Consider the following 13,715-nt stretch of genomic DNA (forward strand, 5'->3'; position numbering starts at 1 on the left):
CCATATACTGCAAATAAAACCTTCCTTTATATGTTTACATGACTGCTTTTCAGACAGAGCGCTGAGGTTTTCCGGTTATTAACTGAATAAAAAACCAAAAAATAGTCTCCCATAGGCTCAGACCAGAAAAGACAACGTGAGATGTGATGTTGTGGTAGCCATGCTGGTAAGTAACTGTCAAAAAGCCAAAGTAGGCCAAGAAAATATCCCCCACACCATTGCACCACTGGCAACCTGAAGCATTAAACTAGGCAGGATGGGTTCAGACCACACCGAGTGGCACCTGGTGTGTCTTCTGCTGCTGTAGCCCATCTGCTTCAAGGCTGGCGTGTTGTGTGTTCAGAGATGCTGTTCTGCGGACCTCAGTTGGTCAAGCAAATCGTCTTGACCCTGTCTACATGACTAAATATATCAAGCGGCTGCTGTTAAATGATTGACTGTTTGGCTATTTGTGTTATCAAACAGGTCGACCTGATGAAGTGGTGAGTGTACAATTCTTAGTTTCACTGTTAAAGGCGCTTGCGTTAGCCTGTTGTTCATATAAGTGACGTTTACACATTTTGGTGCTTTCTAGGGCTGCATTCATGTGCTGAACCAGTCACCGAACTAGAAGTTTTACTGTGGAACTACTTTGCTTTCAGACTGTGGGAACTTTGTATAATTCTTTTCATTTATTTTAGGTCGTCTGCCATTTTTTTCTGTTTTTGTCAGTGTAGTTCATAGAAGTTATTTTGATGAGTCTTTTAGACCTCCAGCCTCAGGAATGAAGCTTTCCCAGTATGTCTGATACTATCTGTGACACAACACTGCAGTGACTGATCCAGAAATGATTGTTTCTGACCATGTAAGTATCAGGTTGTTGCTCTAATCATTTTGAGGCTTATTTAATCTTTTTAACCTTTAAATTTTTTTTTCTTTTAACTTCACTGTTACCCTCATGGGAATACTCCATGCTGGGGGCTTTACCTGCTTGATCCACAGGGTCATTGCTATATATATATATATATATATATATATATATATATATATATATATATATATATATATATATATGTGTGTGTGTGTGTGTGTGCGCGCGCGAGAGAGAGAGAGAGCGAGAGAGTAGATTTTAAATCATTGTTATATTATTTTCATATACAAAGCAGTCTGTGCTGCTTCTGCATGAAAAGTACTTCATAAATAAAATCTGATTTTATTTGACGATGGGTCGAGTGTACAACGGCCCATTGATACACATCGATACTTCAACAACTTTTTTAACGTTTTTATCGTTAAGCTTATTACTGTATACGTTTAAGCCGTTGTTGTAAATAAATAAATAAATAACTAAATAAATAAAATTTGTGGATGCCTCCGCTCGGAAGTGTGTAATTAATGAGGTCATTGAGAAGGAGGAAACAGAACTCGACAGCTAAGATGGCGGAGGAGCAGCAGGAATCATCACAGGGAGAGATCGAGGGTGAGAAAATCAGTCATAACACAACATATCCATCCCAAAGCGCTGCCATTTCTTTGATAAAAATAAAGCCTATATTTATTCTAGCAAGTGTCGAGCGTTTCAACTGTTGCCCTCTGTTGTGTTTGAGGTCACTGACTTGCATCGATTGGGACCAGTCAGAGGCCAGAGCTTCTTAGCTAACGTTAGCAAACCACCACTGCTACACAAAGAGAAAAAGAAAACGCTTCTTTAGTTATTTATAGGGAAACGGTGCTTGACAGTTAGAAAGTGATATACTTTAGGGATCGCTTAAATAATTTGTTTACTATTTGAGACGGGATTTGTTATAAATTCGACTCCGTTACGACGTTTTTTACCCGCGCCAAGAAATTGTTTTTGTTTTCGAGCTAGCCAAAGTGTAGCTGACTGACGGTAGCCAGTGTTGTGGATAAATTTGTTTCCATGTTATTTGGTGACTACGGGTAGAATTTTGATATGGTTGCCAGTAGCAACATGAGTTACTGACTGTAGGAAGGAAAATGTGTTGGGCTTTGTTTTTAATACTTGATTGCCAACATTTAAATTTAATTTTTGCATTTTAATAATACAGATTGTTCAGCCACATGTTTTATAAATACTTCTTGAAAGTCAGAGTTACTTGTGAATGCAAAATCAAGACTCATGTGGTTCAGATTTTTTTTATTATATGAAATTTTTTTGATTGTGCAGTAAATGTTCAAAACCCATTTTTCCTGCATAACTGAAAGTAGAACTGGTCAATATGGCCAAAAAGTGATCATGCTATTGTTTTCTATAATAAACTGTTGATTTTGATAACTTTTTTTCTTATTTAACTACTGGCAGTTAGAGAGTGAAACTTGGTGAGTTCAGGGTTAAGCATAAAAAAACAAAACAAGCTTTTTCAAGGCAAGTAGAAAAAGAAATACACTTATTCACACCTATTTAAAGTAGTGAGATATAAACATTGCTCAACAGTTTACAAATATATAAAGCAAAATAATTCAAACCATATTGAAACATACAAAGACTGAGAATACTATACTTGCTTTTTAACCTGACGTTTCCAAATTCAACCAGCTCCGTTGTGAGAGTATATTCTTGTCTACACACTTGTTACAACAGTATTCCACTAGGGGGCGCATTAGAGAACTTTGGATAGAGTTGCTAAGTTTTCTCGAATGTAAACAAAACAATCATGGAGACAATAGAAGACGTTAGTGTTTGGTTAAATTAGTCTCAGTAGACCTGTGTTTGATGAAATTGCTGAGCCATCCCGGATGAACTGATGACTGGTGAAAAAAACGCCCCATCAGCATCGTTTCCACACCGTTTCTCCATCATCATCATCCTCTGTGCACCATCTCAGACTTGTTTCCACTTACTCTTAGCACGTTAAACACTCCTAGCCTTCAGTGTCGCCATCGCTGGTGTATGAATGTAATTGAATGTTCTGTGGTGGTCGGAGGAGGCTGTAGGCGTGAATTCTTCTTCTTCTTTTTATTATGCTTATTATTAGCATTATTATTATTATTATTATTATTATTAATTTAAATGCTAAAAAAAAAATGTCGATGCACATAAAAAACTGTCTATGTGTGGACATGGATCTATATCACTTTGGCCATAAAGTATCACCAACAGCAAAATATGCAGAGCCTTTTTGGCTGACATTGACATTGGTCTTGGAGGATAACTCCCTCGCTGCGTTATGGCCAGCATCGCTTTCACTGCCCTTGTCTCTGGGTGCATTCACACCAGGATAGTCCACTAGACTCGGTCCGATTGAGGACTCGGTTTAGTTAGGGGTGCAATATTCTTCCAGACAGAGATTGCGTTCATGCTGCACAATTTAAACAAATCTGATCCTTTAAGGAGTCATCACCTGGAGAATTTTCAAGTTAAATCATGTGTATTAGTGTTGGACCGATATGTTAACTTCCCTGAAAGCCTTTCTTTTTGAGTTTTTCAGGCTATTTGAATAAGCCAGTCCCTGACTTTAGGCGTGAAATGATAAAATGACACAAAGTAGGGCTGCAATGATTAGTTGACAACAAAAATAGTCGACAATGAATTTACCCGTTGACTATTGTAGGCAAAAAAAAAACAAAACAAAAAACTACAGTGAGACATCGTCTTCTTCTTTATCTCTGCTGAGAGTTGCACATGCGCAATTAAGTCTGCCCGGGGAAAAAAATGGCGGCTGACCAGGGAGCAAAACGGCAGCAGAAGACGTAAAAAGTCACCACGGAAGTATGTCTGCTGTGCTCGAACATTTAAAGAGGAGGAACGCTGGACTTGCATAACAACCTCATGCAAGATTTCAAAGCTGAAAGTGAAATAAGAGCCAGTCGTTTTAATAGTCGGTGACTAATCGACCATCAGAATAGCCATTAGTTGCAGCCCTGCATGAGACAAAGTATGAGCAAAGGGTGAGAACAAGGTTTATGTTTGATTTCTTTTAATACGTTTTCAAAAAATATTTAAAGACACTTAGAGGACAGTGGATGCATGAAAAGACCAGGTGATGACACCTTTAAATAATGTAGGCCACTCTCTGCCAGAGGTGCACCAGGAATCACTGAAGAAGAAGAGAAGACAACCAACGAAGAAGAAAAGTTGTTTAGCTATTGGTTAATGCAGAAAAAATTCAGTTTCTAATACATAATGGCAAAACACAGAGCTGCATCCGATCCTAGCAGTCTTCGGTTGACCTTATTTCTATCCAAACTTTTCCAGAATTCTTCCACATCTGACCGCGAGCCATTTCTGCTGTCCAGATCCACCTATCGTCCCACACATGCTGATTTTTATGCTGCATGCTGAACCCTTGCACTTTGTTTTGTAGTCTGCTTCCTACGTTTGAGCCGAGACCAGTGTTTGTAGGCGCACTGATGGTGCATTCCAGTTGTCTCGGAATGCCGAGTGGCTGAGTCATTACCAGGTAGTTGGTGTTCCAGCTGCACCAACAGCCTATTTGTGAGCGTCTACAAATGCCGCATAAAACTAGAAAGTCACAAAGCCATCGTAAAAATGCAATGCCAAAAGAAATGGTACTGGGCGCGGCCATCTTTAAATCTGGTATCTCGGGTTCATCTGAAGCTTGTTAGTTCACCGTTCACTTCATCATTTCTGGCAAAAAATTCTTTGGAATTCTGAGTTCCGAGGTCATCTGAAAAGCACCACATGTCTGCTTCATTGATTCAAATCAGAATTGGTTTGCGATTTATGATCCAAACAAAGCGGCATTTTCGAGCAATGGGACTGGGATTTGTATCAGAAAGGTCTGCTTCCTGAGCAGACTGCCGTTCATGCTGCACAACTCAAACGAATCGGACCCTTTAAAGCTGTCCGTCGTTCCTAGCTTTACTTCTAGACTCAGAATGCCAGTTATAAGAATTTCTGCCATACGTGATCAAGTAAATATGTCCAAAACTGTTCATTGTAAACCACCTGAATTTTTCACTCATCATGATCATGTGATCAAGCAGCTCTAAGTGAGAGCTGCAAGTATTTAGTGCAACCATTGACTTTTTTTGCCTCTTTTTTATTACAGCTATCGACTTTGTTTTCTTTTTGTTTTTCTTTCTATTTGCTACTTTCTGTCATTTGTACATCTAAAGCACTTTCAACATTGAATCACTGCAATGTGGAAATGTTTTTTAATGTTCACTAAATATTTAATAAAAAGTTATAGATCACTTGTTTTTTTTTGTTTAATTTTCGAGTTCCTGCTTTCAGGGCTCGAAAGACCACTAGTAAGCTTGTGCATGTAAAATTGGGGTGGTGCATGTAATTTTTGCCTGCATGTGCACCTGTGCTTATTTGGAAAAAGACTTTGATTCAGTCACTATATTAAGTGATTAATCAAACCCCTCTAGCAATGCTTTTTTTTTTTTTTTTTTTTTTTAAGCGACTGGCGACACATCTAGCAACTTCTTTCCTTCCAGCTGCAGTCAGAGCAGACGTTCACCTCTGCACCACGCCCAGCCTGAAAATAAAACGAGCATACATACACAAAGCTGCCTGGCTTATACGCTCAGATGTGAATGTCCATTAACGCAGACTGTAGACAAAAACATTTAAAAAGAGAAAAATGTTTTACTGTAAAATGTTGTAGACTATTAAAAATGGGGCTGGGCACATTGATGCATCGTTATGGCTTTAATGCGTTTATTACCCCGAAAATTATTTTATTGTGTGTTAAGGCAGTTTTTATTTTTTCAGTGCGTTCCTCGATGACTCTGACTGCACAGAGAAGGTGCAGGTCTCAGTTGGGTTGGGTGGGGGGTCGGTTCCCGATGTACAGAGATAATTTTACAAGATTACTACGTTTAAATCTTTTAAGATATTAAGTTTTAAAATAGTTAAAATAACGTTTATACAGGTTAAAAATGCCATCGCTTTTACTATAAACGTTGAATAATAATCTAGCTCTGAATTATCACTGAATTTTGTAACGTGATTAATTTTGATTGTTGTCAAGCACTAATTAAAAAACCAAAACAGACTTAAGAAACCGAAAACACTTATGTGTTTTAATTTTTTATTACATTTTATAAGATTAAAAAATGGTTGTGCACCTAAATTACTTTTGTAATAATGTTTTTTTGTTTTTTTTTGCACCTGTGCACTTTCTAGCCCTGTGCTTGTGAACCCCTCCTAACCTGCTGGCCTTGTCTTACAGGAGTGAACTGCCTCGCGTACGACGAGGCCATCATTGCTCAACAGGATAGGATTCAGCAGGAGGTAAAAATTTATTTCTTTGCTTTTTTAACAGCCAGGTCAGACTTCATTTTGACAGCTGACATAAACATAGCTTACCTTTCAGCTGCAGGATCAGCAACTCAGAAGTCAGATAGCTGTTGGTTTGTGGACACAGCTGGAAACATTTCCATGCACTGCAGAACTTAATGCAGGTTTTTCATTCTGTTATAGAAAAATAGAAAAACTGCTGCATTGTAAGTCACACAAAACCTGACCTTTTTATATAAAACTGCACAATACATATAGAACTGCAGTGGCATTGCTGCACAGTCTACAGTTTGCCAAAACGCTCTCCACGAGGTCGGCTGCCTCTGCATGCACTGATTGTGACTTTCTGTTTGCAGATAGCCAACACTAACCCTTTAGTGTCGGATAGACAGGACCTGTCGGTGCTGCAGAAAGAATACGCGGAGGATGACACAGTTTATCAGCTCAAGATCAAGGTGAGTCACCGCCTGTTCTCGGGTTACTGCACCCACATCCAGCTGCACCTCTGCCTCAGTCAGAGTCTGTTTTACCCTGAAGACGGCCTGTTTTCTCTGTTCTCCAGTGTGGCTTTGTGTTTGATTTTTATGTGTGGTTTTCTCTGCATCTTTTTTTTTTTCCGTTTTGTTGCAGGACCTTTACAAAAAATACTCGTACATTCGGAAGACACGACCGGACGGAAACTGCTTCTATAGAGCGTTCGGATTCGCACATCTGGAGTCCCTGTTAGATGACAGCAAAGAACTTCAGAGGTGAGCGTGATCACAGCTTCAGTTTAATTCAGCTTTATTTAGCAAAAAATTCACGACAGCCATCTGATTTCACACTTTTACAGAAACAGTCCAGTCTAATTAATTATAGTCCCATTATAATCTAAGCAATTTATGATCCACATTAGTCCAGTTTATAATAATTGTGTTCATATTAACCAGTTTGTAAGAATAATGACCTAGCTAAGGAAACCAACGGATTGAATCAAACATTCTCTTTGATTCAATACTCCATCCTGAGCTGCACGAGGAGACAGTGGAAGAGGAAAAGCAGAACCATGGAGGGCAGCCATTAGCCCGGTCCCGTTGGGGGTGGAGAGGAAAGGAAAGACGGGTCAGCAAGCACCATAAATCTGAGCCAGGGATACCTGCAGAGAGAAAACAAGAGAAACAAAGATTAATGACAATGTTAGATAGGAGGTGCTCAGTGCATCATGGGATGTCCTCCAGCAGTCACCAAGCCGGCCTGAACTAATCTTATACGTAGTGAGGGTGTCTGCTTCCTGAACCCAGACTACAGATAGTTCTTTCAGTCATGCAGCTCCGGTTCTTACTCCGTTCTAGAGTCTCAGAACTTTTGGTGCTTTCTGGCGCACCGTCCCGCATTCACACCAGTTTAACCAGAACCAGTGGGAGTAAACTTCATCATCTTGGAAATTTGGGCCTAAAGGTTGATGCTTAAGTCATCAGGCTCCGTTGTAAGGTGTGGTTTCCCAGAATACCAAGGGAATTTCATAAGGTAACAGGGAAGCTTCAAGGGAAGCTTAGATAAATCTAGCCTGCTGAAATCTTAGATATGTTACCGGCAACATAATGCAGCAACATTCATGCTTTACTCTAAAATGTACTCTTCATTAATGATTCGTCTTGAGTTAGTCTATATGAGCTTTATTTTCAGCAGTTGGACTGTAGTCAACTCTGTCTTCACCTATGGGACTGGCATGGATCCCTGGCCTAACAGACTGAGCTGATATTCTACTTTTAGAACCTCTAGGAACCACAAGTAAACCTGCTGTCTTTAAGTGAAGTTTGAAGTTCTCTGTTGGGAAAATACGGAGCTGTGAGATCTTTAAGATTCAGCGGCGCTCGGTCACTAAAGCCCCGTTTCCACCAACGGGACCGGCTCAGGACTGGGCGGTGTGGTTCAGTAGGCCCTGATCTGTGTTGCATTTCCTTACCTGGTAGGTGACGTATAAGCCAGACAGCAATAGACGCGTCTGCTATGTAATAGCGTGATGTCCGCAGTGCAACGTCTTCTTTGAATTATAACAAAGAAGACAGCAAAACAGAAACAACGGAGGAAAATGGTGGCCATCCGGCATTCACACGTGGGTCAAGCTCCACCCTTTTGGGTCGCCTCGTTAAGATTAGGACTAGACTTGGGTGATATTGCCAAAAAATGATCAATATTGCGCATTTGTTTTCTTTTCGGGGCAAGGGGGTTTCAGGTTCCCTCTCTAGAAAAGGTTATGCTGTCTTAACAGGGTGGTGGAAACAGTCGCGTTCTGTGAGAAGGAACCGGAGCATTTGTCCTGCTCTGGTTACACCGAGAACATCTCGGGAACGCACGCAGCTTAACAATGAATCTACGTCATTGTCACTCTGAGGCAGGATGTCCCTCATTTAGGCAAATGTGATAATACTTACTGTATTTATTTGTCATAATTTGACAGATCTGACATGAATATGCATACAGCCACTCATTAATTCAGCCTGTCCTTTTTTTCTGTGTTCAGGTTCAAAGCAGTTGCAGCTAAAAGTAAACTGGACCTGGTTAACGAAGGTTTCACTGAGTTTACCATTGAAGACTTTCACAACACAGTGAGTGTCCCCCCAAACCTCAGTCAGTCTTTTTCTTGTGGTTTAAATTTGATTTCCTTTTACTTTGATTTATTTTTCTATTTTTGTGTATTTTTATATACATTATATGTTAATTGTTATTTGTTTATTGCGTTTTATGTAATTTGGGGGTTTTTCCTCATTTTTTTTTTTTTTACTGTAATTACTTTATTTTTATATCGTAAATAAATAAATTCAAGCGTTAAGGGGTCTGTGTGATTTTATTCTTTGATTAATCTGGATGTTCATAGCGCTTTGTTCTTATAGGATGTTTTGGATGTTTCCTGGTGTATTTTTCTCTTTGTCTTGGCTTCTACTCATAAAAGTTGCCAGGAAGTTATGATTTTGTCCAGCTTGCTAATGATGCTGCAAACTTGACTGATTATCTAAAAGACTGGTCTCCTCCTAGTTCATGGACTTAATCGAACTGTGTGAGAAACAGCCGAGCCTGCAGGAGCTGCTGAACTCCTTCAACGACCAGAACGTGTCGGACTACGTGGTCGTGTACCTGCGGCTCCTCACCTCCGGCTACTTGCAGCGAGAGAATGGCTTCTTTCAGCATTTCATTGAGGGAGGACGCTCCGTCAAGGAGTTCTGTCAGCAGGTGGGGAAAGCACTTTTTCTAGGAGTCTGTCGCCTAAAACTAAAACATTTGCCTAGACATGTGCTTTGTGATGAACAGAAATTAACTTCTGCTCTCGTTTTGCCTCAGGAGGTAGAGCCGATGTCTAAAGAAAGTGATCACATTCACATCATCGCCTTAGCCCAGGCCCTGAACGTTTCCATTCTGGTGGAGTACATGGACAGAGGAGAGGGAGGAACTGTCAATCACCACGTCTTCCCTGAAGGCGGAGACCCACGCATCTTCCTGCTCTATAGACCAGGCCATTACGACATCTTGTACAAATAACACTCCCGCCCACTGCCCTCTTCATCCTCCTGCAGCGCCCTGCAGCGGCACATTCAAGGATAACGTCAGCAGCCGCGTTGATGAAGAATACATCTTATGTACGAGATTATACTCATTTATTTGGAAAAATAAATTTAAAAAATCACATGACATGCCTCCCTTACCCCACTTGCTCCCAAACCCCCAAAGTTATCCTCAGTTGTCACAAAATGGTTAACTTAAAAAAAATAAAATTAACTAAAAAAAAAGTTTGGAAAAATAGAAGTGACTCCAGTCATTTAGAGTTGTACAGGTTTTTTTTTTTTTCTTTTGTGGTTGTAAATGTTATCTACTTGCTTTGTTTGATTCTTTTCCTTTGTTACACTGCGTTTCATTGAGTTTTATTAAAGCGATTTACATCTTATGGGTTGTCATGTTTTTTACCCCCAAGATACATAGATGGAGGTTTGTCTGTACATGTATATGTGTGTGTCTAGATTATTTCAAACACTTTACAATATTTACATCTATTTCCCTCACCTTGTTTATGGAAAGTAGTAGGTTAGGAGTATAAACTTCTATGTCCCCATCCCATTACTGTAAACACACCACTCACTTTAACAGTTTAATTCCCCGTTCTCCTCCTGCATCACAATAACCGACTTAAAGTAACTCATTTATACAATAAAAGAACAAAAACGAGAACATTCCAATATTTCTGGCTTTAAACACTGTCACTGCAATCCTTGATTAAACTACTCTTCAAGCTTTATTTCTAATTCAAATTGATACCTTTTTTGGGACAAAAGATGGTAAATGTTTTTACTTTGCTTTTTCTGTTAAACTTCCAAATTTTTACCTGATATTGAAACACATCCTTTGTAAATATTTGCTCTTGACACCCTGCGTTTTACATGAAGTTGCCCTCTGAAATTATACCCTGCTTTCTCTGAAAACAAATTATTTTTTCTGGTTCGACATATACATTTTCAAATGCACTAATGCAAAAGAAAGAGAACTTGAAATCAGCAGACTGATTTATAATAAGTGTAAACAAAATTCCTGCATGTTTTGTGCACTTTATGCTTGAAAATGATTCCACTAAAAACATCGCTAGGTTTGGTTAGTGTGTTTTTCTTTTGCTTGCTTTGCGTACACGAGGACTTTGTTGACATTGCAAAAATTTATGCAGTTATGACGTACAAAGATCGTCTATATAAGCGAAGATTCGTTCTTGATAATGCTTCGTTTGCCTTTAGCCAACCCCTTAATACCTTCAAAACCGCTCAGAGTGAGACTTCTCATTTGAGCTTTGGAGACAACCTTCCAACATGTCTCCGTTTGCAAAGTCGTTGACTCTGTCAAGGAGAATATTATCTGCGTGTGTACGGCACCACTCGTCTCTGACAAGTACGTCCAAACCTCTTAAAAATGCGAGTTTGTTTTTTTGAATGTTAACGTTGCAGTGATGCACGCGAGTGTTGCTACAGGCGGCTAGCGGCTAAGTTAGCAACGGTGGGCTAGCTTAAAGTTGAGCAAAATGCTACCAGCTGACACCGAAAACTTGACTATCATAGAAAAGTACCATTTAGCAGAGACGTTACACTTAACTGCAACTCATGCAGTTGTTAATATATTTCCATTGACCAGGTATGCATTTTTATTTTTTTATTTAACCTTTATTTAACCAGGTAAAAAAAAAATGTTTGAGAACCAGTTCTCATTTGCAAACATGACCTGGTCAAGAGGCCCCAGCAGGAATAAATAACGTACATATATGCATACACAGGACCACAATGCATCTACTTTGCTTGTTCTTAAAGGTCAAGTATTTAGTCCATGATTGCTGTAAACCTGCTTTTTCTTTTGGCAGGATGCATCTAATGAACTGACAAACGTTGTGACTTGAAAATATCTTTTAAGTGAATGGATTTTCTTCATGCTTTTCAGTTTTGGTTCTTATGGTTTTGGTGTAGCTTTCAGTTGGCTGTATAAGAGAAGCACATGCTCCTTTTCTACTGCTAATCTTTATAATTCATCTACCTGTTTTTCTGCACAGCTGAGCTGATTGAAAACATGGATAAGAAATCGACCTGGGATCGCTTCTACACCGAGAGCAGCAGCAGAACCGCCACCTTCAGAAACTTTGAGTGGTTCTTTGGTTTTGATTCTGTCCGAGACTTTATCATGCCCCTATTGCAGACCACGTCCCACCCAGACACAGCACTCCAAATCTTAGATATGGGCTGCGGTACATCTGCATTGGGCCCCTCTATTTACAGAGACTCTGTCTTCCCAGTACGGGTCACTTGTGCTGACATTTCCCCTGTAGCTGTGCGACTAATGCAGCAACAGGTTGGATCGAAGGCCATTCAGCCTCACAATCTGTCCTCGCAGCTTGATTTTGTAGAGCTTGACTGCACACAGCTGGACAAGCACTACGGTTCTAACAGTCTGGACCTCATTATTGACAAAGGTACCACTGATGCCTTGTTGAGGTCCAAGGAGGGGAAGGGTAAGGCCGCCTTGGTGCTGAAGCAGTGTTTACAGGCGTTGAGGAGTTCAGGATCTCTTCTCCAGTTCTCAGACGAGGATCCTGATGCCAGGCTTTTGTGGCTGGAGACAGCTGCACAGCATCAGGGGGTAGCAGCAGGTGTTGGAGTGCAGGAGGTTGGGGAGCTAAGAGGAGTGTGGTACTACTGCTACCAAGTGACTCCTCATCCTGTTGAAAAGCAGTAATTTCCTGCTGGACGGTCCTCGTATCTGATGAGTAAATGAACTGTGTACGACTTCAAGACAACAGATAGCTGTACACATTACCTGTAACAAACAAAGCTGTTACCCAGATTTACCCAGAACATTACTATCACATTTACATGCTAACTGTAAATCTACAGAGCTGTTTGATTCATTAATAACATAAATAAAATGTACATTTTACAATGAGCTTATTTATTTCAGGGGATTTTATTTAATAAGTGGTATTTGTTTCATGAGACTTATTTTCTGAGTATATTTATTTACAGAGTATGCTATCAACGAAATAAAAAGTGCATTGAAATAAATTAATTTTGCACAGAAAGTAAAGATGTTAGTGGTTGGTGGATTATTTGTAATGATGCTTCTTGACAGTAGATCTAAACAGATGGAAATTCAGTTATTTTTTTAAAATGGGGCCACATCCATCCATCCATTTTCTGCTGCTCGAGCCACAGTTATAAGAAAAACGCATTAGTAGGATGAGCAGCAGTGTTGATTAGGGAGCTGGAAAAGATTTTTTAAAATGGTTTTCATTAAAGTCTTATTTATATGCCTTACCTAATGACAAAACAATTACTATTTAAAAGTATAATCAAACCTTTAAATGAACATTATGACATTTGGAGTCGATATCTCCACTTTTTTCTGACGCTCTTGTATTTGAATCCCTCTCTTCATCTTTCTCTCTCTTCAGGTTGTCATTGTAAATGAGAACAAGTTCTTTTTGACTCACCTGGTTATAAATAAAGGTTACTACTCTCTCTCTATCTGGCCTGCACCCCTACACCTCCTGTCTCTTGAGAGTCTGCCCCCCTTCCTTCAGTCACATAAAGGTGTGATCCTAGTCTGTCCTGCATGTGATATGATTGCCAGCTCATCAAAATAAAGTCTTGCCCCTTCTAAAGATCTGGCTCTACCTCTTGGGACTCAGCTCTTCTTGTTGACCAGAAAGAACTGGCTCGTTTGTAAGCAACACATCACTAGTTTTGAGCTTCTGACAGACAGTGAGCAGTGACCCTGCCACAGCGGTCAGTTGGTGTCAAGCATGCCGTGTTGGACTGATCTGGATAGGACCTTATGGGATAGGGCAACCTCAGCCTGGTCTTCTGCAAACCAAGTTGTAGCATTACTTGGAGTGAGGCCTGGTACCATCTCCACATGAAAGGCTGCATGAAGCTTCCATGAATCTGCCATAATTGCTCTTCACCTTCAGGCTTATTTGCACTGGCGTTGGCAACGTGCGCACTGG

The 13,715-nt window shown here is 39.9% G+C and overlaps 2 protein-coding genes across 3 annotated transcripts; both read left to right on the plus strand.

The window, feature by feature from the left end:
- Window positions 1–1,357: 1,357 nt before the first annotated feature.
- On the plus strand, window positions 1,358–10,130 carry LOC121639899 (ubiquitin thioesterase OTUB1-like). Its single transcript, XM_041985496.1, has 7 exons — window positions 1,358–1,459; window positions 6,144–6,205; window positions 6,568–6,666; window positions 6,842–6,960; window positions 8,715–8,799; window positions 9,227–9,421; window positions 9,530–10,130. Exons 1-7 carry the CDS (start codon window positions 1,375–1,377, stop codon window positions 9,725–9,727), a joined length of 843 nt encoding a protein of 280 aa, XP_041841430.1. The 5' UTR covers window positions 1,358–1,374; the 3' UTR covers window positions 9,728–10,130.
- Window positions 10,131–10,956: 826 nt separating this feature from the next.
- Window positions 10,957–13,227, plus strand: cskmt (citrate synthase lysine methyltransferase). Of its 2 annotated transcripts, none has more exons than XM_041985497.1 (2): window positions 10,957–11,116; window positions 11,766–13,227. In XM_041985497.1, exons 1-2 carry the CDS (start codon window positions 11,038–11,040, stop codon window positions 12,443–12,445), a joined length of 759 nt encoding a protein of 252 aa, XP_041841431.1. In that variant the 5' UTR covers window positions 10,957–11,037; the 3' UTR covers window positions 12,446–13,227. The 2 variants fall into 2 exon arrangements, with proteins under 2 accessions (XP_041841431.1, XP_041841432.1); XM_041985498.1 differs by lacking the exon at window positions 10,957–11,116 and adding an exon at window positions 11,125–11,356.
- Window positions 13,228–13,715: the final 488 nt, after the last annotated feature.

The sequence above is a fragment of the Melanotaenia boesemani genome, chromosome 5 (genome assembly GCF_017639745.1).
Source record: "Melanotaenia boesemani isolate fMelBoe1 chromosome 5, fMelBoe1.pri, whole genome shotgun sequence".
Classification (NCBI taxonomy): Eukaryota; Metazoa; Chordata; class Actinopteri; order Atheriniformes; family Melanotaeniidae; genus Melanotaenia; species Melanotaenia boesemani.